Source organism: Conger conger, chromosome 14, assembly GCF_963514075.1.
Source record: "Conger conger chromosome 14, fConCon1.1, whole genome shotgun sequence".
NCBI classification, from domain to species: domain Eukaryota; kingdom Metazoa; phylum Chordata; class Actinopteri; order Anguilliformes; family Congridae; genus Conger; species Conger conger.
Window position 1 is genome coordinate 28,730,582 of NC_083773.1, and position 27,869 is coordinate 28,758,450.

Consider the following 27,869-nt stretch of genomic DNA (forward strand, 5'->3'; position numbering starts at 1 on the left):
TTCCATGGCAAAGCGCACAAACAGGAGGAAACACAGAGGGAATCCCGTTATTTTACAGCATTCGACCATTATAAACACCCAGAGCGGGGAAGGAAGCTGCCCTTGTTACTCTAGTAATCCTGGGCGTAAGGAAAAGGGCTTCATATCACTGCCAAACCGAGCTGTTCTGTTACTCCTTACGATTCGTATTCGTCGTCAGTTTTTTTATTCAAGTGACATCGAAGTTAGATGCTACTATGACTTAGAGAGAAAGTTTTCTTCTAGTCTCTTTTTCGTTTTTATTTTTATTTCCAAATGTTCAGAGAAGTCTGGAGGCTGGCGCAGTACCACATGATGAGATCGATGAATCAAGGTAGGAGTTGCGTGTGATGAAATGTATAATCTCAAAATCGACTGATATTATTTTTATGTGGAAATATTAAGTAAGTTAATATGCTACTAGGTAGCCTATTAATTAAACCGTGCTGGTGAGTCTTTCCATCTTATGTTGGATTATGTGTAGTGCAAGTGGACACTATTTATTTATTTGTTTCTTTATAAAAATTTATATTATTATAATATTATTCATTTATTCATAAATTATGATTTCACATTTATTTCACACTGAAGTCGGATGATCTGAATGAAAACATAGCTACAGCGTATTCAAGCACTGTGTTACATCGTTGATATATTTAGCTATAAACAACAAGAACAAAAACAGTAACGTAATTATTATTATGATTATTATTATTAACAACATTAATGATGATGATGATGATGATGATAATCATCATCATCATAGGAAGGAAGATGACAGCTTTTTTTCCCAATGTAATCGACTATACAAATTACCATTTAAATTGAGCTCATTACTTCATTGCTCCAATAGTAGCCTGATTTGCCATTAATAACTTAAACTGTAAATGCATTAATCTACCTTTCAACTCAATCATCCTCAATATTGCATGTTGCTGCTCTTCAGAAGCACACCTATTGTTTGTTCTTTTCACTGTTACCTGTCTCAATGAAGCAATGATTAGTGTATTAAGGCATGGCCTACCCAACCTAAACTCATTCACATTCTCTAAAGCCCACATTCAGTATTCAGCAGTACATTCATACACTTGAATTTTGAAGCACATTCACAAATAATGGCAGTAATGAATACATATAGAATGCAATTTTATGAATATTCACTTCAAAATATATTGATGATTAGCATTATTAGCATTTCATGTACTAAGGCTATTTCTCTCAAGCTGACAATAGCCTACGTTTTTTTGGTGATTGAGACTCTCTTGTTGACAACGTTTATTCTACTGGACATTTGGAACATTGGTTCTCTGTGAGTTTCACAAGGGTTACTCAAGCCAGTTTAGGGGCGATATTCATTGCAGCTTATTAAAAACGCTCCTGTGCCAAATATCTTCCTGAAAATGGCCTCTTTCTCCTGTCCCCAGATGTTCTGATGAAGAAAACTTGTTTCGACATTTGGAAAGTACACTTTCTGCCCTAAAAATGCTGAAGTTTGTATTAATGGCAACTCCTTCCATTTCATTGCTACTCCAAAATTGTTTGGTCGGCTCTGCAGTTTGTTTCATTCTTCATTATTTATATCCCTTTAATCTTTCTATGCATTTTATGTACAGTAGCATTAACCAAGTCTTTGTTTGATTTCCTGTCAGAAAAAAATACACTGCTTAAATAATAGTAATAATAATAATTTCCATATTAACATTTTGTGATACCTGAAGGTTCAAATGTGCCAGTTTTGCTGAGGCAGTTTTGGGCTAAGTTAAATGTAGCATATCACACCCATTGAGAAAAACACATGCTAATGTATGTGCATAAAGAGCTCATACAGAAGCCATACATTTGTTATAAGTCTTTCTGACTTTACTGACTGAACAGATGATATTGGTGAATAGAAGAATTAATTATTTTGGGAATGTAATTGAAGTAATTTATTCTTAGTATATAAGTGGTAATGCTACAAGCTTTGCATAATTTCATTGCTATTACTATAATTGCCACAACTAGACTGGCAATGAAGTCTAGATGGAGAAAATATGGTGAAACACGCCAACTTGTAGACCTGGCAGTGATGTAGCAACATCCATATCTACAGTAAACATTGCCCATATGTAGCAGACCCAAGGATGCAGGTGGGAAACTGCTGCATCCAATTTCATCAGTGGCTATTGGAAGAATATACACTCAGTCAGCACTTTATTAGGTATTTATTAGACTTCTACTGCTGTAGCCTATCCACTTACAGTTATGATGTGTTGTGTGTTCAGAGATGCATACCACTGCTGTAATGTGCTTATTTGCATTACTGTCACCTTTCACCAGTCTGGCCATTCTCCTCTGATGTCTCACATTAACGAGACGTTTCTGTCTGCAGAACTGCTGCTCAATGAATTTAATTTGTTGTTGTTGTTTTTGCACCATTCTTTGCAAACTCTAGAGACTAGCGTGCGTGAAAATCCCAGGAGATCAGCAGTTTCTGAGATACCACTCAAACCACCCTGTCTGCCACCAACAATCATTCCACGGTCACTTAGATCACATTTTTTCCCCATTCTGATGGTTGATGTGAACATTAACTGAAGCTCCTGAACCTTATCTATATGATTGTATGCATTGCACTACTGCCAGACAATTGGCTGATGAATAAGTGGGTGTAATAAAGTAAAAATCTTCCTAATAAAGTGCTCGGTGAGTGTATATAATCAGGAATAGCTGCATTTGTCATTTTGGCAGTGATTTAAAAATATAGATATTTTCTTATCTACTGTAGATAGCTAGATAGTACAATGTGTTTCTGTGAGAGCTGACAGCTAGCAGCAGTAACCTAATGACCACACCATGAAATGGCTCCAGCCCCTGCAATAAATAGGCTCCAGCCCCTGCAACCCTTACCAGGAGTGGTGGTTTAGAAAATGTGTGGATGGATGTTTCTTTTATTTAGACGAAAATGGGATTCCATGGAGTTACACATGCTGGCATTGTTTCATCAATGCTTCTTGCTGACACTCGGGGGCAGTAGCACCTAACAACTTCACTGCACATCGTTTTGTCATCGAATCTAGATTATTTAAATGTTTTTACTATACGGTTAAATACAGCGTTAAATACACATGGAACGTGTGCGAGACACTGGACACTGGAAACCGAAATATGGAAGCATTTTAAATGTCTTCCATCTTAATATCTGTGGCAATAATTCTACACTTCCCAACACGCTCGTTGTATTTATTTACTACATTCGTCTATGAAAGAAGTCACGCCTTATCTACATGTGTATATGAGGCTACTGAAACAGGAAGCTGTTGCTTTTCATTTTTCAAAATGTTCTTATTTTTTTAACCCAACGTCTTGCAAGCCATTTTCAGCGGGCTTAGTCTATATTTTAGTGTCGAAAGGAACAGTGTGTTTGTGTTCATTTGTCGAAACAACTTGTATTTGATTGAGTGGACTTTATCTTCAAAATACATATGACGCCTATGTAAAACCAAATTTTATGTTATTCATTTTAAACTTGTTTGGAAAAGAAGACAGATGACCTCCGTTTACGAAGACAACGACCCCAATACTAATTTAGGGCTATCTGGCGATATCGGCCAAGCAAACCAAGATGAGTTGGATTTTTCTTACTTATTTGAGTATGCAGCATGCAGCGATTTTCCCGGAGAAGAGAAAGGTAAATAATGTAAATTATTAAACTTGTCTGACGAGTCTGGTCGAGCTGCAGTTAATATCAGCTTCTCATGTTACTTTAGTTGGAGATTATGGACATGGTAGCCATTCATTTATTACAGTAATAAACTATGGTAAACTATACTAAACTATGCTTATATTTATATTTAAAGTTATTAGTTTGATATTTGTGCGTAGTCGCATACGGAAGTCTGATATATGGCCATATGTCTCCCTGTATAAAAACAAGACTGACATTAAGCTGTGATAGCCTAAATATAGCTATTTGATTTCCGTATAGGATATTTGTTTCTTGACACAAACTGGCTGTTGTGTTTCGCGTCGCGTGGCAGTTGAACGATGAAAAACAATTAATTTGTATTTTCCCAATTTTTGCACCTGAATTTAACAGATTTCTTCTTGTAGTGTAACCATTTTTCACCCAGACAGGTTTCTGTACGATATCTGAATTATCCATGGACAAGGACAGTGTATTTACCTTACATGTGCCTTGTTATCCAGTTTTTATGAAACAGTTCATTAGAACTGTTATGAAATTTCAGCTGCTTTGTAAGTTTATGTTAGATAAATGGGAGTTAGCTTGTGGTATTACGAGCACAACAGTCAGGTGTCCGCAGGGGAGGGAGAATTTGCTGCTGCGGTCTCTCACACTCAACAGAAGACGCTTCACAATGGAATGAGCCTCTACATGCAATTGGTCCATAAATACAGTACAGTTGCGTATATAAATGAATTGAAACTGACTGTCTTTATAACAATACCTAACTCAAGTCTCCTGTTCCTGCTGTGAAAAGAATATTATCTTGGCAGGACCTATGTAAATGGTAAATGGTTGGCATTTATATAGCGCCTTTACCCAAAGCGCTGTGCAATTTATGCTTGTCTTTCAACCATTCACACACCAACAGCGATTGGCTGCCATGCAAGGCCACCAACCAACTGGTCAGAAGCATTTAGGGTTTAGGTGTCTTGCTCGGGGACACTTTGATACACCCAGGACGGAATCGAACCAGCAACCCTCCAACTACCGGACTACTGCTCTTTCTGCCTGAGCCAATGTCGCCCAATACGCCTACGTGTATCTCATACATTTAAATCGCTATCTAGATTTTCCAGGGCACCACGTAATCCTTGTACGGTACGTGGTGCCATGTTTTGTATTCCTTAGGGTACAATGTATTTACCTGATTACTCTCCCCATTTCCTTAATTTGTCCTTAGATGCGTCAGGCCTGCCCTCTCAAAAGGTCCTCAGCCCCCCATCCGGGCTGGGCTATCCCCATGAGGACCACCAGTCTTGCAGCCCATCTCCATACAGGGATCCCATCCCAGACGCCCTGCTGGCGTACGAACACCTGGACCCCTCCAGGCACGGGGGCCCCGCGCTGAGCCCCCGGATTGAGATCACCCCATCCCATGAGCTCTACCACACCGGAAGAGACACCCCGCAGGCCCAGCCTGTCAACATCAGCGTCTGGCCCTCTCTAACGGTGCCGGGGCTGGAGGCCGCCGTGTACCGCGAGGCCCAGTGCCTGAGCCCCGCCAGCAGCAACTCCTCCACCAGCTGGCACTCGGAGAGCTACTCGCCCTGGGCCTCGCCCTGTGTGTCCCCCAGCGGGGCGCAGAATGCGGCCGACCTCTGCCCCCGCTTCCAGAACATCCAGACCTGCTCCCCCCGCACGTCCCCCGGCACCTCCCCTCGCACCAGCGTCACCGAGGAAACCTGCCTGGGCCCGCGGTCGCCATCCCCTCGCCCGGGCTCCCGCTCAACCTCGCCGCAGGGGAAGAGGACCTACGAGATGTACCAGAACCCCGTCCTGGCCGCCCACGTGCGGTCCCGGAGCCCGTCCCCCCACAGGGGCCACGACCACCACCCCGCCGCCCCCGCGGTGCAGTACGCCCCCCCCTCCAGCCTGGCCGAGGCCATAAACGGCCTCAGCGCCGGGCTGAGCGTGGCGGTGCCCACCAAGATGGTCAAGCCCAACCTGGACTGCCAGGCCTATTGCGAGAGCCAGCCAGACGGCTTCCTGTACTGTGAACAGGAAGTGAAGAGCAAGACCGAGTCCTTCTACGTCATTCCACAAATCTGGCCCAATCAGCTGGTCCCCAACCTCTGCAGGTAACAGACAGGTGTTACTGACACATTTCCTGAGTGCTTGTCACACACTTACTGTCCTATAGGGGTGTCATATAGCCCAAGAATATCAGCAGACCCCCTGATCCAAATAGATTTGTTATCACATTGTGACTAAGGATACATTTTTCTTCCCCTCATCTCTACATAACAATATAGTAATTAAAGTTAAAAAAAATTTTTTTATTAACCTTTATTTAACCAGTTCAGTCTCACTGAGATTAAGAAATCTTTTTTCCAAGAGAGACCTGGCCAAGACAAACAGCACAAAATTACAGACACACATAATTACATCATAATACATCACATTAGTACAAATAAAGGAATCTAAAAATGTAAAAAGAACTTAAGAGGAAAAGCAAAACCCACATCAGATTACACATTGAAGCAGACAAGATTATTAAAAAAAATATTACCTCTTATGGGTCAAAACACTTACAGACCTGCATTTCATTTTCCTCCATGACTTTTGCCCTAGCTTTAAAATGAATTAGCAAAATAAGCTCCTTCAGTTTAATTTTTCTTTGAAAGTGATTTCTGAATGTAGACAGAAAAAAGGAAGTGTACAGTTTCCCCAAATTCATTAGTGAGTTAATCATTACTGGTGCATTGCAGTTATCCTGAATCTGCTCTATTAAGCCATTGCCCTGAACACTATTCTAGTTTTTACTGGATGGCGGTTATGCTTAATGTGGGCTTGAGTGTTGGGTACCCATTGAGTTTCTCCTCCGTCCATCCTGCTCTGTAGCATTCCGGTGGCTTCCTTGCCCTCCCTGGAGTGGCCTGTGCCCAGTAGGAACGACCAGTACGAGCTCCGCATCGAAGTCCAGCCCAAACCGCACCACCGCGCCCACTACGAGACAGAGGGCAGCCGGGGAGCGGTCAAGTCAACCAGCGGCGGTCATCCGGTGGTCCAGGTATGAAAGGACAGCCTGCTGCTTGTGCTCAGCCGTGTGTGCGGAAACATGTCCCTTCCTCTCGGTGAGAGCCTCAGGGTTGGGTTGATGGAAATTATCCTCCCCTTCCCTCCACCTGCTTGTTCCCCTCTAATCTCACTCTGCCAGAGCTCTGGAGCTGTGAATATTACCCCACAGCAGATTGATGATCAAGGGCCCAACAGCTGCACTGATCTTACTGTGGCTACACTGGGGCTCGAACCACCAACCTTCCCGGTCCCACTCAAGCGTCTTAGCCATTTGGGAATAAGCTTAGGCACGGGCTTCTTTAAGAAGAAATGTGCTCTCACAGCAAAGCAGGCATACCACAAATGGTACAAAAAACGAATACCTACTTCTCGGTTCATTACAGAGCACCAAATTTTCCCTATGATAAAGTTAAAAAATCTGAAAAGTTTTGATGTTAATATTTACATGCCTTTTTCATTGAAGCATGGAATTCTGGAACAGTTGTTGCCGTAAAATGGATGTGGCTTCTTCATGGATGGTTCTTTGGGCTCGGAATTTGAAAGTGCCAGACTTCTGAATTTACCTTGATTGAATCTTATATTTTTATTTTGATCAAATATTTTTTTTTACGATAGAATCTTATAATTAATGACTGCATTTTATTGTCTGTAAAACTGAAGGGCCCAGGACTTGTGTGTTTTCTTGTGTTTTCTTTTGGTCACAAGTGTTACATTAATTCTCCATTTGACAGCCATGTTAAAGAAGAAGCCAAGAAGTCGCTTGACTGTACTGGTATTTTGTGAATTAATTGTAATGTTGATACTCAAGGAAAATCTTGTCTCCACCACTGCTTAGTGATTAAAATAGTCTTCTGAATTGTGTGTATCATTTAACCTGACGTGAAGAAGCGATCATTTCCGAGTCATTAGTCAGATCATTAGGTTCGTGCCCCACCAATTTTGAGTTCACAAAACGTCACTGCTACTAAATATAATAAGCAAATACAAAACAAGTAACGTCAGTTAAATAGCTGGCTAAATGGCTAAAATCATTAGACAGAGATTTTCTCGTCTCATTGCTAACTCATTGCTAACTGCGCCAGGCAGAATCATCTTGGGGATTCATAGGCGGGGTTGGGAATGGGGGCATAAACACAGGAGTGAAGTGTGGAAAGAAATCCTGCATAGTATGCCTTTAATATTTTACTGGTTCAGACCAGTTTTGACCAATCAGAGCAAATTAATGTGGGTGTAATTTCAGAATATTTCTTTCTAGTTAGTTAGTTTCATTAGTGGATGTTTTGTATCACTGTAAATTACACTTGGCCAGGTGCCGCTTGCTGCGTCTCTGTACGCTGTGGTTTTCGGCATGCTTCCTCTGATGAAGTTTTGTCCTTTTTAAAGTGATCTGCTCCGCATGTTTGTGTGTGCATGTGTATGCACGTGTGTGTTTGTGAGTGTCTATTCACTCAGACTGTTACCAATGCTCAAGGCTGCCTTATATGCCTTAGGCAAAGGGCTGCCAAAAATGGTTTCACTGATAAATTGTAGCAGGTAGAGGCAGAGGCACTGTCATTGGTGAAGGCAACACAAACTTTAAACTGGTTTAGGCCCTCCTGGAACAATAACACGTTTTAAAACCTGGTTCAACCTGTTTTTTTCTCTTATTCAGAAAATGATTATTTTAACCACACTGATGAAACTTGTGGGTTTGCAACTGCTGAAAGCAGTGGATGGGTCATGTGCAGGCACCCCTACTGTAGTCTATTATTAAAACACTTTTTTTTGTTTTGTTTCAAATGGCTGACAGCGCTGCCGGTGTTTTGTTTATGTAAATTCATGCTGTGTCCAGTGAGACTGGCTACAAAGGGCAAGGTGATTTTGTGTGTTTGCTGCCACAGTTGTCTGCTTATTACATGTTAGGAGATCTATCAAGTCAAATCTATTGTGGGGAAAAAATAGGGACATTTTTGGGGACTTCTAAAATATAATCTCAAATGTAACACAAGCATTTCTGACTACAATAATCTGAAGTCTAATCTGTTTGATCATGTTGTGGCTAATTGTCAGCCCTATTTCTGTTTAATGTCAAAGAAGGGTGGTAAATGTTGCTGTGTCAGTGAGTTATTTTGGCTTCCTGGTAGCGTGTGTTTATCTGTTGTAAATGAGTACAAAGTGACATCAAAATATTAAGAATGTTCCATGATGCTCCTGCTTATATTTTACTTGGTATTCTGGCGTCATTTGTCCCTAGCTCCAACCACATTTTGTTCAAGTGGGAACATGTAGTCTACTGTCGTTAAAAGTACTCTGCTTTCAGCAGTTGCTTTTATGTTGAAAATCTGGCTGTATACCAGATTTGGCTGTGAACAGTGGTATAGAATGTTCTATACTAAAAAATAGTGCCTTTTAAGAGGAACAAATGCAGCCTACTCCTGTGTTCCAGGTAAATATATGAAGGACTGTTTGTGAGCATTTCTGTCCTTTGATGTATATACATTTTTTTATTTGGCTTCAGCAAATCCCTCCAAAATTTGATTGCCATTTTGCAAACTATGTACAAGCATGCTCATATACTGTAAACCCTTGGAAACATGCCATGCCAGTCAGCGGCTTCTTGTCACACGCACTGCCTTGCACATGCAGAGTAGGGGCATATCAGACCTGGGTCAAAATGGTTAATACTTTATTGAGTTGTCTAGTGTATTGGAACCTATTAAAAAAGGTACAAACCTTGCCTTCTGGTCATCTTGGTTGGTTCAATTGCACCAGAAAAGTATTTGAATCCAAAACAATTACGTATTTGACCCAGGTATGAATCGTACGCTTACGCAGAACGCAAGCCGTGGGTACCCGGAAAGCTAACAGGGGTCACTCGAGCAAGGAGCACCCTTGGGTGACACAAAACCAACTGTGTGTGCACTGTCCCTGCACGGGCCAGATTCGATCCACGATTGTGGGGCTCACTCCTGCACCGCAAGCATGTTTTTACAGAGTACGCTACCCCGCAGCCCTCCTTTGACGCCATTTTGAACTAATTTAGCAGAGATGAACATGCGTGTCGCATGGCCTGGGTGGTATCCGCTCTGTGTCAGTGGTTGACTGTTGGTCAGTCAGTTGTGTGTCTGTGATCCATCTGCAGCGGCTGTAGCAGTACAGCCACTGCGGAAGATTAGCCAGTGGAGTGCAATGTGTGTCAAACTGGATTTAGAGAAAAAGTTCAGTGACTTTCAAAAATAATTATTTCCTAACCACTGACCTTCACCCAGACTCCTTTGTATGTGGTCTGCTAATAACATCTGGCAGAGGTGTGGATTCATTGACTGCTGCATTATGCAGGAAGAGGAGATATTGATATGGAAGAGTCTGATTTAATATTTTATTTAATATTATCCCGAACGTGATCAGGGTGGTGTTCCAGTACGTTCCAGTACGTTCTGGCATTTCTGATGTGTGTTCAGAGGATGGCCCAGTCTCTGCTGTGCAGGGCAGCTCACTTGGTGAGCTTTAAACGCAAGCCCAGTTCAGCCACAGTTCAGTGCCCTATAAATATGTCAGGAAATTGCCTCACCAGGGAAACTACGCGGCTTGCATCTCTTCTTATATTTTGCAGGGTCCCATTTAAGTAGTTGAGGAGAAGTGATGATGAAATGTTTCTTCGGTGGCAGAATTTTAAATATAGACTGGTGGAGGTTGATATCTTGAGACCATATTGAATCTTCCTGACCATTAAACCTTATTATTCTTTGATGACTGTGCTGCATTACTTCATTGTAACATTAAGACAGCCAGTTCTGTACTGACTGGACAAAGCTGTGCCTTTGGTGGTTTGTAACTGACTAGCAGATCACAACGGAGTTGTGTTTGATTTGCACTTTGTTGTACGTCGCTCTGGATAAGAGCGTCTGCTAAATGCCATGTAATGTAATGTAATGTAATGTAATGTTTGGCGGCTCTTTGCATAATGGCTAAATGGCGCTTCCTCCTTCTACTTCCCCCAGCTGCAAGGGTACCAGGGCAAAGAGACTCTGGGCCTGCAGGTCTTCATCGGCACGGCCGACGAGAGGATCCTTAAGCCCCACGCCTTCTACCAGGTCCACCGCATCACCGGCAAGACCGTCACCACCGCCAGCTACGAGAAGATAGTCCACAACACCAAGATCTTGGAGCTCCCTCTGGAGCCAAAGAACAATATGAGAGCAGTGTACGTGGCTCTGCCCTCAGTTATCTGGCATGGCACACTGTGACGGTTACTGCAAGGGTGCTATGTTAATTACTCTTTCAATGTCCAATTCATTCATTCACTCACCGTGCTGGTCAGCACTGCATAATACGCATAATAAGCTTGGGTAAGACAAGATATGTGGATCTGTTTTCATTGTTGGAGTGGGTCATTTTGCGCCTAGAAAACGCACAGCTGGAGTTCTAGTTTTAAAGACGCTGTCTGTGAGAAATGTGTAGACGGCATGACCGCAGAAATGCGGAAGTGGGCTTTTTGCCCACATTTTCACTTTATTCAGAATGAAAGGACTATATATATGATTCCTAATATCAATGTGAATATCGAGTGTCTGTACTTTAGCCTCACATTGTTTTATTGACAGAGAGGGAGAGAGAGATAGGGTCACAGTTCAGGACGTGTCACAACCAAGAGTCAAACATGTGTCGCATGGGGATTCATACATGTGTTTGAGAGACCGTTGTCTTGCCGCTCACAGCTTGTTTGCCGAGAGCCACTCCACAAATATCTTTAGTTTTTCGAAAGTATTCTGAACAGATTTGGCAATTAGGAAGACAGTTGTCATCGCAGCTTCAATAAAGAAAGTGCCATTCATCTTTTAACAGCTGTTAAATTGGTGTGTAATCCTTGCCGTCTGTCTTGCAGAATCGACTGTGCGGGGATTCTGAAACTGAGGAACGCGGACATAGAGCTAAGGAAAGGGGAGACGGACATCGGTCGAAAGAACACGCGTGTCCGTTTGGTGTTCCGGGTGCACATACCCCAGCCTGGGGGCCAGTACTTGTCTCTCCAAGCGGCTTCCCATCCCATTGAGTGCTGTAAGTCCCCACCCCTCAAACTGCTTAAAAGTATAGATAAAAGCTTAGCTTGGCTAGCATTAATCTGAAATGATAGTTTTAGCTGGACTGCTGCTAAAACTGGTTTTAACTATAGGCAAGTGTTAATCTGGAGTTATGGTTTGAGCTGGAGCTGCACTGATCTCTCTCCGCTCTCTCCTGGTGTGGATTGACAGCTCAGAGATCGGCTCATGAGCTCCCCATGGTGGAGAAACAGGACATGGACAGCTGCTCGGTTCTGGGGGGACAGCAGATGATCCTGACTGGACAGAACTTCACATCCGAGTCCAAGGTAGTCTTCAGCGAGAAAACACATGGTGAGTGACAGCAGCCAGCCCAGGCAGAGCTTTCTCCATATTATGCGGCGTTCACACAGCGGACGGTAGGCGGCAGATGGCATGGTGGCCAGGATGCACTCAGCAGTGCTGTGGTCGCATTGTTTACGTCCGTTTCCTTGTTTACAGTTCGCACCATTCAGAGAACCTGTGTACCAAAGGGCGGCTTTGCAAAACGGACAGGAATTGACCACCTACTAGTCTCAACTTGTTTTGTTTATCCTGACAGTTGAAGCTGGCTGCTATGTTAGCTAGCTAGCTATATTTTCTCTCTTTCTAGTAGCATCTAGCTGGCTAGATTGCTAGATAGCTAGCTGATAGTGAGCTAGATCCAGCCATTATTTTATAATTTAGAAAATAACGAAAGTAAAAAAAATTCACAGATTGTGATATTATGTTAATTAACTCATTTAACTTCACTACGGCTAAATTAATTAGTAAGCTAAACCACAAATCATACGCAGAAAAAAAAAGCTGAAAATGACAGCAGTCCATGCTGCAGCCTTTTTCATAAGATCTCTGTAATTAAAAAGTTTCTGATTCCAAATGTAATCCCTTCCACCTCTACTACTGACTTGTCGCCATCCTTCTTGAGGAATGTACCACTTCCCTTCCACCAGCATTTGACCTTACGGTGGATGTTAAAAATCAAAATTAATTTTATCCTGATGGCAAGTTTGTCCTACCGTCTGTGAATTTGCTGTCAGCTGCTGTCATTGTCTCATTGAATGTTACATCCGGTTTCGTCTTGCTGTCCACTGTTTGCTGTGTGAATGGCCCTTTATCCAAGGATGTTTCAAGATAAATATGAAGAACAAAATGGCCACCAAGCTACAATTCCGTAAATATTTCAGCAATGTGGGTGTCTTGGGTGTTAAATTGGAAACAATTTTAAACAACAAATTGGAAACAATTCGAAACAATTAATCACTTGGACTTTATTGTCTTTGTGGAAATTGGCACCACAGGCAAAACATATGTGTTAGTAGCATTGTATTCAAGTGTGAGAACCTTTACACAAGGAATGAGCCTCACTGAAGTATGTGTACTGCCACCCACAGAACATCAGTCAATTCTGATCACACCATTGGCTTTGTTGATGGGTTGCATCGCCCACTCAGTATCTGTCTGCGCACGTTCCCAAATGATGTTTTGTGAAGCTCTGCATAGACGCACTTTCTCAGTAAGCATGGTATGGGACACGCCTGTGTGTTTGAAGCTAGCGTGACCCACGTAGCACGTACAATCATCCTCGCTTAACACCCCGTTCTTCCGTGTGTGGTCACACCACTGTCACTGTGAAATTAGTTCAGTACCAGCAGGATAAATTAAGTAAATCTCCAGGCATCCGTATTGCACATCAGTTTCGACACTGGTTTTTTTATTCTGATAAGGCCCCAGTCTTCGCTCTTATGTGCCTTCCTCTTAAAATTGTGGTTCGACCTATGCACCAGCATAGAGCTTTTGACTTTGCCACGCATGCTGGGAAATCTCAAAGCATCAAACTGAACAGCTCGGTATACTGAATCTCATTTTGGGTAAATATGCATGGGCATATTGTGATGATGTGATGTGAGCATTTTTACTTTATTACACCTACTTATTCATGTGATTATCTAATCAGTCAATTGTGTAGCAGCAGTGCAATGCATGCAATCATGTAGATACGGGTCATGAGCTCAGTTAATGTTCACATCAACCATCAGAATGAAGAAAGAATTTGCTGATCTTCTGGGATTTTCACACACACTAGTCTCAGGAGTATGAAAAGCAGCAGTTCTTCAGACGCTTTTTTAATGAGAGACGTCAGATCAGAATGGCTAGACTGGACAGGAAGGTGACAGGAAGGTGACAGTAATGAATATAACCACACATTACAACAGTGGTATGCAGAAGAGAATCTCTGAACACACAACGCATCATAACTCTAAGTGGATAGGCTACAGCAGTAGAAGTAAAAAAAATAAGGTGTGTTTTATTATGTTAATACATTTTTATATTTTTATATATGAGAGTATGTTTTTAGAAAGCATGTCCAAAGTGTTCCAAAAGCTCTCCAGAAAGGATTACTCAATCTAAGGCTTTCTAACAAATCTGCTTGACATTTAAAATGGAACTTTATTTCAAAATTAGGTTAACCAGGGCCTTAGCCATTACAGGTTTACATATATAGCAAGTCCAAATCCTTCATTTCTGCAATGTGAATGCAGCAATATTCATAAACTGTCTCTCGCCTGATTAGGACACATTATGCCTTGTTGGAAATGGTAGGAACCCCTTTACAAGAAGCATTACATGTTTTACTTGGCATCAAGCTGGCATTTACTTAGGCATAGTCCCAGTAAAATCATAGTGTTATTTCTGTATTGCATGTGTTTATTCATGAAACTTCTAAATTGTATATTTTTATTTTGGAACATGATGGGTTTTGACATAGAGAAATGGTATCAAGCATTGTTAGAATATGCCTTTTATTGTCTGAGTCTGTGGTGGGGTCAGGGTTCACTTTTTAACTTCTGATTTGTACACAATTTTATTAGTATTCAAGATTGTTGCCAGTCTAGCCATTTTCTGATCTCAAGATATTGGCTACCAGCAGTCATCCATGAGTTATTGGCTTTTCCCTCTTGTGTTTTGGCAGAACATGCACAACACTAAACCGACTACGGTTATGTTAATTCATTGACGGTTCATTCATTCAACATTTGCCCTTAACTTTGACACAGATAGATGCAGGTTTGAACCTTCACAAGCAGTTTAGAGAGATCGGCGGTCGCTACAATGGCTTGCACTTAAATTTCTCACAAGTCATCACAGTTAAGGACTAATGATTGATTGACTCGGGTCAGAAGTGTCAGACCAGATTCAGGTGTCAGACATCCAGTCCTCACATCGGTGGCTTGCCAAAGACTCCACAGGAGATCGGTGTCTGTTGGCTTGGCCGTTCTCTTAACACCCAGTCTTTACTCATATGTCTGCTGTCCGTAGAGTGCCGGGACTGTGACAGGCTGAATGTTTATTTGGGGGCTTGACCAGTCTCCTTTCCTGGTCTGATACATTAGCTTTTAAAGTCTGGGAAACCATGCGGAATGCGTACTATAAGGCAGTTGCTTATGAAAATGGAAAATTAAAAAGGAGACGCTAACATAAGTTGTATTGGAAGGTGTCCCTGCGTGACATAGCTGTGTGGAATTGCAGGACTGTGTGTGGTGGAATCTTCTGGAGGGGACACTGGCTGGCTTTGGTCGGGAATCTGGCTCCTGCAAAGGACCATATGAGGGAGGGGGCCAAAGCCTGATACTTTGTTGCCCAATCGGAGAGGCGGGGAATTCAAATATGTTCCTCTGGATTTGTGTTGAAATTACCGCGCAAATGAGTCCAACTGCTAAAGAGGCAGCAGCCAGCACCTGCTGTTACTGAAAATGAGGCAGTTTCTTTTATTTGAACTTTTACCTCCTGGCACAGGGAGTGGAATTCCCCTCAAAGCCCTGACTCATTTAATCCCTGTGCAACTGAGTGTCAGTTGGACTGGGGGTTTTCACCATATAACACAATCAACCCCATTGCTATAGGAGGAATGCAATTTAAACAGTGAATTTTTAAAATCTCTTTCAGTGGCCTATATTTCACTCGAAAAAAAGAAGATTCCTCCTTCTCTGTGAAGCTATGTCTGATGCTTCCTCAGTTGTATGAATCTGTTGCTCTGGGACCTTGTTTGGTTCCTGAGAACATGTGCAATCTTCATTTGTTGTGGCATGTGAAATATGTGCACTGTTTATGCTCAGTACTTGGGCTGTGTGACAATGTTTATGCTCAGTAGTGATGTGTTGAAAATTTTCACTGTGATTTCACATAGATTTATGAAAATAAATGTCTCTTCTGCTTCCATCTGGACTCTTGGAGTATCTGTATATCCTATATGAGCTGGTAATTGCATAGCCTACTTATTGTTTCTAAGAAAATCTATAGTTTTATTTATGCCGTAGCTCATGGAGACTAATGACATATTGCATAGAAATCTGTGAAATCTTGAACAGCGGCCCTAAAACATTTAAATGGTAATATCTTGCTTCTAACTATCTAATGCCCAGCTAATGACGGAAACACACTGGTTTGTTTGATTGTAAACCAGGTTCTTAGTTTCAGCCAAACCTTTCCCATAGGTGCAGAGCTTCAGTTCCTCTCTAGTGCAGGTTTTTCTTTTCAAATGTGTCTTTTCGGTGTGCGGAATAAACTACAATCACCCCATGTAGTGTTAACTTACAGTACTTAGTCTTTATTATCTATCACCATGGGGCAATTAGTTCTGCTGCACATAGCAATGCACATACTCCCAAGAACAGGTAAAGAAGTCCTTAACCGTTGAAAAGCAATGTGCTCAAAAAAGTCAGCCCATAAAATGGATTGATAGGGAGTGAGTCCATGTCAACCTCAGCTGTGGTATTGCTTTTTAAGAAAGCCAGTGACAGTTGGGATAAAGGAGTGTTTGATATTTTGATATTGTATTTGCTCTGAGGGAACAGAAATTGATTGAACACTGGATGCTTGGGGTCCCTCAAGATGGACTGGGCCTTGCTTATGGCTTGTGTCTGGTACAGCTGTGAGAGGTCAGCTATGTTAGTGCCTATGACCCAGTTTCACAAAGTTGGCCAGCCTGTTCTTGATAAGTTAATGGCTTGATGGCTGTATGGCAATTTTTTATCTCCCTTTTCTTCTCTGTGTCTCTGAAGTCAGCAGTGTGCCAGCCCCGCCCCTGAAATGTGTGAGATCTACCGCCAGCCTTTGGCGAAGCATAAGTTTAGATAATGTAAAAAGAAAAGTACAATAAAATATAATGAAACATCAAAATGACAGGATTTTAGGTGTGTGCCATGACCACTGAGCTAGTCAGAAACCCTTGTTTCATGCACAACTTTCCTTGAAACAATTGCTTGCAGTTGTACACCCCCAAGTCACCACTACAGAACGGTTTGCGGGTAACGACTGCTTACTTAAGTAATTAAGTTAAATGTGTCCTGCAATGTTCAATGCACCCATATGAAATGTACACTAATACCTGCACAACCTACCTGTACCTGGTTGACAGTTCATGCAGCCAGCACAGTTCAGTTGGCCAGGTTGGTCCGGGTGAAGGCATAACTGGTGAAAATGTGTTTGTTGTTGGATATTTTTCTGTGATTCTTTCCTGGCACCACTACTGATTTATGGGTTTTACATACCTGGATGACATATTTTTAGCTCATACTTCATACTGTTGCTGAAGTGCATGTGCATCTGCTTCTGCTTTCATTCCTAGTTCGAAAACTTTTCTTAGATCAGGAGTTCTTTCACAGATGTAATAATGCAAGGAACAGCTCCATTCAGAACCCTCTTTGGATGTCTGTTTGGCCTTTCAGCAGGGGGTCAGTAGACCTCTGGGGTCCTTGAAGGTACTGCAAGGGGTCCCTGGTCAGGTTTCACATGCAATACTGTAACTATATATATTCGGAAAACTTTTGAAAATATATATTTTTTTTTTCATTTAGCATAATACGGGTCCCCTGGATACCTTTGAGCCTAGATGGGGGTCCCTGAATGAGAAAAGGTTGAAAACCCTTGCTGTAGGCAAAGTAAAAATGTAGATCTCATCGTCAAAGCACCCTCCTGTTGGGCTTTGTGGAGGAGAGTCAGCGGATGTGGTTGACTGTAAAGATACGATCTGTAAGCGAAAGGCAGTTTTTCCCCTGACTGCAGTCATGTTGAAACATGAGACAAGTTCTCTGAACCAGTGTCTTCAGCACCCACACGCAGTTGGCTACACAGCGCAACTCATTGCTAATTAGTATAAAATGCTAATTCATAATCTTTCAGCCAGTATTTGCTGCTAAACACTTTGCCTCTCAATTAGATGCAAGTGTTTACATTTTTATTCACTCGCAGTTTGACAAGATAATTATGGTGATTGCTGTAATTGCCAAATATTATTTAATTTAGTTATGAGTTAGAATTGACACATATTAATGTAACTATTATCGTGTCCCCAGAACAAGACTCTTCTTGTGCGCATTTTAGGTCTGATGCTCATGCTGTAGTCTGAAGCAATGCGCAACGCACAAGGCTTAACAGTAATTACTGTTGAAACAACTACCGTGCATAAGATCACCACACAATTAAATTCATCAAAGATTGAATTCAAGATTCTTGTAATGGAAATTTGCTTTGGCATCATGAATCGAAAGCATGTTGTACTGTATCTGAGATGGGTACAACATTTCTTGTTCAGACAAATGTTTCATTCCTTTGAATGCTCCTGGATTATCTGCACTCTAAATTAGGCACTAAGGAGGGGCGGTGGTTAATTGGTTGTTAAATTGTTAACCCCTGCCTGCCGGTGTATGTGTTTTACAGACGGACAACAGATCTGGGATATGGAGGCATCAGTGGACAAAGACAAGAGCCAGGCGGTGAGTGTTTTATTCCCCACACGCACAAACCCAGTCGGGTTACAGACACCTCCTATAGGACGCTTATTAGCCATGCTGCATGCAAACAGCATCCTCTGTGTTACTGGCTCTAAGGTGCGCGACTGTAAGGTGCTACAGTGCTGAAAGTGAAAGGTCCTCCCATTTGTAGAACATGCTGTTCGTGGAGGTCCCGCGGTACCGAGACCCATCCATTTGCCGACCCGCCAAGGTGAACTTCTACGTGATCAACGGGAAGAGGAAACGCAGCCAGCCCCAGCATTTCACCTACACTCCTCTGCCAGGTGAGGATTGCAAACTGTAGCATGGCATTGGCCAGAAAGCCCACACCACATGTCTGTGTACAGTGGCTTCAGAAAGTATTCAGAATTTGTCAGGTCTCTCCACAGATGTTCTATGGAGTTTAAGTCTGGGCTTTGTCTGGGCCACTCAAGGACAATCAGAGATTTGTCCTGAAGCCACTGCAGTGTTGTATTGGCTGTATGCTTCAGGTCATTGTCCTGCTGAGGTGAATCATTGCCCCAGTCCGAGGTCGCATACACTCAGGATTAGGTTTTCTTCAAGGACCTCTCTGTATTTGGCTGCATTTATCCTTCCCTCAATTCTGACTAGTCTCCCTGTCCCTGCTGCTGAGAAACACCCCCATAGCATGATGCTGCCACCATCATGCTTCACCGTAGGGATGGTATTAGCCAGGTGATGAGCAGGGCCTGGTGTTGAACATCGTGCTTGGAGATCTGCCCAATGAATTCCTTTTCATCAGGCCAGAGAATCTTTTTTCTCATGCTCTCAGAGTCCTTTAAATGACGTTTGGCAAACACCAAGCAGGCTGTCATATGCATGTGCCTTTTTCTCCAGTGGCTTCAGTCTAGCCACTAGCAGAGGACTGCCGAAGCTCTGTTAGAGTGACTGTTGGGTACCTCCAACGGCCCGGACGGCCAACTCTAGGAAGAGATCTGGTGGTTTCAAACTTCTTCCATTTCACAAAGGCCACTGTGCTCCTGAGAATTTTAGAAGTAATTTATACCCTTGCCCTGATCTATGCCTCACCACAATTTTATCGCGGAGGTCTACAGAGAATTCATGGCTTGGTTTTTGTCCTGACATGCAGTGTGAATTGTGGGGCCGTATATGCACAAGTGTGTGTCTTTCTAAACTGTGTCCAATCAGTTCATTTTGCCACAGGAGGACTCCAATAAATTTCTACACACATCTCAAGGATAATTAAAGCAAACCACAATTGCAGCGCCCCAGCATAGGGCCTGAATACTTATGTAAATGAGAGATTTCAGTTTTAGATTTTTTATACATTTGCAAACATTTCTAAAAACATGTTTGCACTTGTTTTTGAGTGTAGATTGATGGGTGAAGAAATGTTATCTATTTAACAACACAATAAAGTTTGCAAAAGTGAAGCGGTCTGAATACTTTCTGAAGCCACTGTTTATATACTGTATATACTAGACTCCTACTGTATATACTAGACTCCATAATGTTTGGGGCAAAGACATATTCTTGATTTGGCTCTTTAATCCACAATTTCAGATTTGTAATTTTGGTTTCAGTGTAGAAATGTGATCAGACAGACACACTACAGAGGGTACACTGCAAGACAACTTGCCCCTGAAACAAGCAGAAGCTGAATATGGCTGCACTACAGGCCTGGAAAAGCATTATCAGAGAAGATACTCACCACCTGATGATGTCTATGGGTCACAGACTTAAAGCAGTCATTGCATGCAAAGGATATGCAACAAAGTACTTTACATGACTACTTTCATTTACATAACATTAATATGTCCCAAACATTATGGTGTCCTTACATATGGGGGTTATGTATAAGAAGTGCTGTAATTTCTACTTAATTATTATTATTGGTGTGTATATTTTCTGCAGTGACCTCCATTAAATCAGAGCCATTTGATGACTACCAGCACAGTCAGATGGGCTATGCAGTGTCTCAGGTCCTGGGGGCATCACCCCAGGCTTATTACCACAATCTCCACGGCCTGGTGAACCAGGACAGCTGCCTGCTGGCCAGCATGGCGTCCGCGTGCGATCTCCCCGCCCCAGACTCCCGCTTCCAGCCTCAGAACCCTGCGCTCATCTACCCCTGGGCTGCCAAGGCCCTGGGGAGCAGCCCTGTCCTGTACCAGCAGCGTGGGGGCGGAGCTCCTGACGGACATCACCCGGTCCCCCGCGCCTCACAGCCCGAGCCCCGTCACGCGGCCGCCCCGCAGCTCTCCGTGTCTCCTCGCCAGCACCTCCCCTCCTCCCCCGCCCTGCACGCCTCTCCCACCAATCACCTGCTCCAAGGAGCCGCTTCGTTGCCCAGGAAACAGCCCCTCCCGTACTGCGACGGCTTCCCCGGAGCCCACTCTGCGGCCCACCCTCCAGTCACCTATCAGGGAGTCATCCAGCAGCAGCCCCACCCTGTGCCCAAGGTGCCCAGGAGCAGGTCCCCAGCAGAACAGGCAGGTCCCCAGCGGGCCCCCACAGGCAGGGTCACCATTAAGCAAGAAAACCTGGACCAGGTCTACCTGGATGATGGTGAGTAAGAGCTTTCTGTTCTGTTTTTAATACTCTCTCTCTATCTCTCGCCCGTGCACACGCAAGAGGAAATGGAAACCCCCGTTCTGCTATATCCAGTACAAGCTAGGCTGTGTGCTGTGGGTGAATGACAGTGATTGGCTCTTTATAGAGAAGTGGTTTTGTGTCTTCAGTAGCATAATATGGTTTACTTTGTTTATCAGGGAAGTTGGTGTAATGTGATGAGTTTTCAGACCCTAACAGACGGTTGTGTAAGACCACAGCTAAACCACTAAAGTTGGACAATACAGGGAAGTCTCTCTCTCTCTCTCCCTCATTCTCTCTCTCCCTCTCTCTCTCTCTCTCTCTCTCTCCCTCCCTCCTGCATTGTATATACTATACGAACAGTGCCAGACCATACATGTTTCTCTGGCTGCAGATGTAACCAAATTCCTTGCAATGTGTAAACAACATTCAGCTCCAGCAGTCTGCTTTCCGATTTGAATGCGCTGTCAAGCCACATCTGTCAGGAGTTACATTATTCTTATCCATACACCAAGCCAAAGCTTGGGAAGTGCACTGAGTCGACTTTGGGCAGACTCCTCTTCCATGGCTGCAGCAGAACCGCAGGGTCCAATCTGCTGCCTCGTTGGCACAGTGACAGGCCAGGGAGTGAAGCTTTCTTGTCTGCAGGAATGGCAACAATTGTCAGGCTGCCTGAGAGAACTGGGGGGCAGCCTTTTTGTTTGTTATACTTGGCCATGGATTTTTCCCACAGCCTCTATGTGTTTGTGTGTGTGTGCATGTGTGTTTGTGTGTTAATAACAACAAAATGGAGTAGAATGTGGATTTATTATTTGGATTTAATAATGTTACTGAACTGCTGTACATCTCTAACATGCCCACAGCTTTGTTTCTCTAACATGTCCACAGCTTTGTTTCTCTAACATGTCCACAGCTGTACATCTCTAACATGTCCACAGCTGTACATCTCTAACATGTCCACAGCTGTACATCTCTAACATGTCCACAGCTGTACATCTCTAACATGTCCACAGCTGTACATCTCTAACATGTCCACAGCTTTGTTTCTCTAACATGTCCACAGCTGTACATCTCTAACATGTCCACAGCTTTGTTTCTCTAACATGTCCACAGCTGTACATCTCTAACATGTCCACAGCTTTGTTTCTCTAACATGTCCACAGCTTTGTTTCTCTAACATGTCCACAGCTGTACATCTCTAACATGTCCACAGCTTTGTTTCTCTAACATGTCCACAGCTGTACATCTCTAACATGTCCTCAGCTGTACATCTCTAACCTGCCCACAGCTGTACATCTCTAACATGTCCTCAGCTGTACATCTCTAACATGTCCTCAGCTGTACATCTCTAACCTGCCCACAGCTGTACATCTCTAACATGTCCTCAGCTGTACATCTCTAACATGTCCACAGCTTTGTTTCTCTAACATGTCCTCAGCTGTACATCTCTAACCTGCCCACAGCTGTACATCTCTAACCTGCCCACAGCTGTACATCTCTAACCTGCCCACAGCTGTACATCTCTAACATGTCCACAGCTGTACATCTCTAACCTGCCCACAGCTGTACATCTCTAACCTGCCCACAGCTGTACATCTCTAACCTGCCCACAGCTGTACATCTCTAACATGTCCACAGCTGTACATCTCTAACCTGCCCACAGCTGTACATCTCTAACCTGCCCACAGCTGTACATCTCTAACATGTCCACAGCTGTACATCTCTAACCTGCCCACAGCTGTACATCTCTAACCTGCCCACAGCTGTACATCTCTAACATGTCCACAGCTGTGCTGCTCGTTGGGTAAGGGGTAGGGATCATGCCGTGCGGATTGCTAGTTTGTTGGGGTAAATGGAAAGGGAAGTGGCTCTGCATTGAAATGGCCAAAAGTGCTTTGGTTTCCTATAAATGCAGTGCAGTCATGCTGAAGCAGTTTCACCCCCTGAACTGTGAATGAAAATTTGCATTCACGATCTAAAGTAAATTACTGAGAGACAGTAGTATTGGCTCCCTCACCCACACTTCTACTTATGCGATGGTACATTGAGGTCTTGGTGAGAAATTCTCCTTTACGTATGCTGGTTTCACAGACGGTTCTCTGTGTTCATGGCCAACTCCAAATCTCCCCTTTAAAACTTCTCAACAGTGTGGGCTGTGCATGGACACAGTTACGTTCACACATCACAGAGATATCCGAAAAATGCACAAAGGACAGCACCTACAAAAACGCGATTGCTAAATGAGTTGGCCAATGTGATTTCCCCTGTCACCACAGTTCAGTGAGAGGATTTCAGTGAATGCAGAGATTAATTGGTGTTAAGAGCTAAGCACGTTGCAAAATAGAAACAAGAATGTGGATCTGCAGAAATCACTCAGCAAAGTACAGTCAAAGCAGGAGTTGAAAAACGCGCGAGACCAGTGCTTCCTGTGCTGGCAGGTGATGTGTCCCACTTGAGTGACTTGTGGAGGCTGTTTTTGCCTCACTTGGATTCTTTAATGACTGTGCCCCTTCTCTCATGCTACCCGTATGTAGGTCAGGGCTTTAAATAGGGTCGCATGAAAAGGCAAGCCAATATCGAACTCTCCGTCAGTGTCACAACATTGTGAAGTGAAGGTCAACAGGGACAGTGTGTGCTGATTAAATGCTGTGATTATGTCAATGATTTTGGCCTTGTTAAACTCTGAAAAGAGCTGAATTATTATTAACTTTATAAGAGCTTATTGTTGTTGGTATAGCATATTGTATCATTATATACTACATAAAGCTTTATTGGTTGTATGAGTTTAAAGCAATTGCAGTACAAGGAACTTGATGAGAACTTTAAATGTTTAAAACATCCCAACGTAAGTTTTCCATTAGGATTTGACTTCAGAAAGATTGATTTGTAGTTACTGCAGGTCTCGCTTAGTTCAAGGACTTCAGGCAGTGCCCTTCTCATTTCAGTGCAGCTAAAGCTATTGTTTTGTTTAGTTTTTTTAATGTTTTTTTTGTTGTTGTTGTTCAGGTAAAACACTATTGCAATGTGGTTGTATTCTTTTTTTCTCCCTTGGGACCTTTTTCTTATGACGCACAGTATCTTCAATGCGTCCTGTGTAATGGAAATAATGGCATTAAACCATGCTTTTAATAATCTTATCAGGTGTGTTGCTTCCTCGCGCTCTTTTGAGAGGAAGTATTTGTGAAGTAGCCGACTAAATAAGGAAATGACTTGCCTCTGACATCACTGTATTGCTTTGCGAGAGCCTGTCGTTTTAGCAAGACCCTTTCGATTGTATCAATGTTATCTCTGAGGGGCTGTAGAAACCTTTTTCAAGTGTTGCTTCAGTATCTTGAAGCAGAATGTGTTCAGGAGCATTTAGTTCAGTCTTCATTCCTCCTCTGTATTTCTTATAAACACCCCCACTTATGTTTACCTGCTGTCACTTATTCCAGTGTTTCACAAGTTTGAGAATTGGCTGCAATGCATTTCCCCCTCACCACCTGTTGGTTTACGGAGAAAGTATAATGCCTTGGTGAACCCTGTTTCTATTTATAGGGTGATGAGGCAGTTAAAGTTTCCATTTATACCCCGTCTGTCAATCCCTCTGTGGAGCAACAGGAAGTACGACCAAACAAAGCGCTGGCGTCAAACCCTGAGGGACCAGCCGCTGAAACGATAGTCCACCCCCTCCTTGTGGTGAATCGCAGTCATAACGCTTTTCTGTTTTTAGTGTAGCAGTTACCGCATAGACCCACATTTTGCTGCTCAGTGTGTATTGCTTTCTCTTTCTACAGAAAGCCTACACAATAGCATTTAGGGGAGATTTTTTGTATGAGGTCACTGGCTGTTTGATGGATATTTAGGAAACCTGTGGCAACCAAATGTTCTGACTCATTTAAAAGGTGTAATAAGTTACAGTTAAGTTACTCTTCCTCTAGATTTATACAACATTAGGGCTGGCTGGAAGGACAGGGTGATTAGATAACTGATGGATGGGTTGTCAGTCTGGCTAGGTTTTGGCTGTAGGGCTTGAAGGCTTTACAAGGAATGACAGGTCACGGTTCTGCTGGAGAGCAAACCTGGTTTTCTGGAGTGTGGAGATGTGAGTTTAGTTTGATTTGAGTGTGCCAGTGGTTTGAAATCGAATTTCTCATGTGAAGATGCCATTAAAAAAAGGCACCAAATAACCAAACCGTTTCACGCAGTTTACAATGGTTGTAATACAGGGGCTGTTTCGCACAGTTACAGTAAACACACTGCAACCTTATTATTCTTATTTCTGTGCAGAAATGTGCCACTGGGTTGACCACCAGGCAGCTCTGCTTAAACAGGTTTTGTTCCATGTTCCATGTTATTACCACAGCTAATAAAAAGTGTTTATTTTGCAGTTAATGAGATCATAAGGAACGACCTGACAGTCCATGGCAGAGACCAGACGTAGATGGGCCCGGTCTCCTGGCATCCCTCTGAGACAGCGCCCTGGATTCCCACCCTTCCTAAAGCCCACCCCTCTGTCCCTCTCCAGTTCCCACTGCCCACCAATTCCATCCCAGCTTTCTGTCCGGGGACAGCTCACCTGCCAAGTACCCTGCCTACTCCTGCCTATTTTTACCCAGCAAGCCCAGCGTTAACAAGAATGTGCCTTATTTTGAAATCCACTTGGGGAAAAACTTTATGAACTATTCTTAGAGATATTTCACAGTAACTGTAAATATGCTGACTTATTACTGAGGATGGGCAAGGTTTCATGCAGGCTGACACTGAAAGAGTGTCACATTAGAGTTCACAGCATATCCAAATAGCCAAAGATTCTGGAGAAAGCCATTTACTCTGTACACTGTATACTGCACAGCTATATCAAGAGGAGCCTCTCATTTTGATGACTGCTTTGCAGTTATTTAGATAGATCGTTTTTTGCAAATACTTGACCAGGGATACGCTCCAATGCACAGACAGTAGACGTCCCTGCAAAATGACTGGAATCAGATTTCAATCCACTCTTCTGCTAATAGCAAGAGTGTAACATCCTTCATTTATTTGGGAAACCTTAAAGCAGTTTTACTTCTGCTTCAGACAAGGATACTTCACAGATTCATTTAAATTCACATTTCTGATTAACGTTTTAACAAGCCTCAGATACGTGCCGCCAAACGGCCCCCTTTGGGACCCGAAAATGAAAGGGTAATGCAGGATTCCCAGAGCTTTTTATGTGCCTTATATTTAACCAAACTGTTCAAGTTCATTTTATATTATTATGACACCATATTCCTCTGGTATTTATTGGTAAATAGCTGTGCCTCTGGACTGTGCACTAGTGACCTCTGTCTTCACTTGACAGAAGGGCCCTGTGGCCTTCCAACACATTCAACACAGTCACAGCATCAGTTACACGCTCTGATTGGCTGCCTCATCACACTTTTTCCGTGGCTCTCTGATACAAGCACCTATTTTGCAGCGTGCGAATGCCGCCCTGACTTGTACTTTAGGAAACCATCTTTTCCATACGTATCTAAATGTTTGACTTCACAGTTTTCCGGCTATTGTCATGAGAGGGCGCAGTGCAGTAACACCAGCAAACTGCGTGTGTCATGATTTCCATTCACTTCAAACGGATTACAATTAACAGGAGTCGAGGGCTAGAGATCATGCAATGGGCATGCCTGGACCTCTATATAAACACAACAGTGGAAACATGACAGCGATAATACTAATACAAAGAATAACTTCAAATATATAGAAAAACTAGTTGGTTACATTTTACATTGGTAAAATGTAATAAGACATTCAGCAATACCTAAAAGACATCAATACTGTAGTGTGACTGGTATGTGTAATGCTATGATTAGATTTTCATAGTTGATTTTGAATTGTTTATGGAAGTTATGCTGACGTTCCTTTGTTTAGCCTTATACAGTATATAATTTGTGTAGATTGTCATTTATTGATACTGTACATTTAAAATAATATTTAGGTTTTTTTATTAGCTTAGAGGGAACTTTAGTATTTAGTTCAAATATATTTTTAGAAGAAATTAATCTTAAATAATTCAGAAATAGTTATTTTATTCGAAATGATGCTCAATAGATTTTAAGTGTTTTTATTATTTTGCATGGAATATAGAAACCGCAAGCTCTTTCCCCTTTATGTTTTATATATTTCCTTGCCTTAACCAACAGCAAAGTCTTATTTTTGTGTTTACTTCTTTGTGTGTTGCTATGTTACTGCTAGAAGGTGTTTCCTGTAATTGGGCCTTGAAGTCTAATTGCATATGCAGTTCAAAAAGAATGATGTATGTTTTAACACAGAGTCATCTCAGTTATCTTTGTGTACAATGCCTTTGGAATTTATACCCTGAATGTACTTTTTAGCCAAATATATTGTTCTTATGTCCTGTAAATAGCCTGCTGAACTTTGTATACAAAATATGTTTTTGGAAGGGTGTAGGTAGAAGTAAAAAAATTAAGTTAGAAACTCATAAATGGTATCAGTTGGATGCCTTATTATTAATATATTAAATGCAGATCTACATAACTAATAAAATATTGCAATATAGTAATGCATCACTTATTATGTATTAATCAGGTCATTTTTTAAATTCAGTTCTGTATTGTTTACTTTTAATTTTGCTATGCAATCTGAAGATTTGTTGCAATTTTTAAAATAGCATTTTACCTACAATAAATTTGAAATATTCTTGTT

At 42.4% G+C, this 27,869-nt stretch overlaps 1 protein-coding gene across 2 annotated transcripts; it reads left to right on the plus strand.

The window, feature by feature from the left end:
- The first annotated feature begins 161 nt into the window (after window positions 1-161).
- LOC133110367 (nuclear factor of activated T-cells, cytoplasmic 2-like) lies at window positions 162-27,869 on the plus strand. 2 transcript variants are annotated; one of them, XM_061220406.1, is made up of 10 exons: window positions 162-352; window positions 4,926-5,823; window positions 6,587-6,755; window positions 10,744-10,946; window positions 11,628-11,800; window positions 11,995-12,135; window positions 18,541-18,596; window positions 18,766-18,898; window positions 20,511-21,164; window positions 25,559-27,869. In XM_061220406.1, exons 1-10 carry the CDS (start codon window positions 295-297, stop codon window positions 25,609-25,611), a joined length of 2,538 nt encoding a protein of 845 aa, XP_061076390.1. In that variant the 5' UTR covers window positions 162-294; the 3' UTR covers window positions 25,612-27,869. The 2 variants fall into 2 exon arrangements, with proteins under 2 accessions (XP_061076390.1, XP_061076389.1); XM_061220405.1 differs by lacking the exon at window positions 162-352 and adding an exon at window positions 3,241-3,688.

Excerpts from the sequence above, each read along its gene's own strand:
- LOC133110367 (XM_061220405.1), top strand. The coding sequence starts at position 3,547 with ATGACCTCCGTTTACGAAGACAACGACCCCAATACTAATTTAGGGCTA. Across the intron at positions 10,947-11,627 it reads AAGAACAATATGAGAGCAGT|AATCGACTGTGCGGGGATTC; the intron begins GTACGTGGCTCT and ends TCTGTCTTGCAG. Across the intron at positions 11,801-11,994 it reads TTCCCATCCCATTGAGTGCT|CTCAGAGATCGGCTCATGAG; the intron begins GTAAGTCCCCAC and ends GTGGATTGACAG.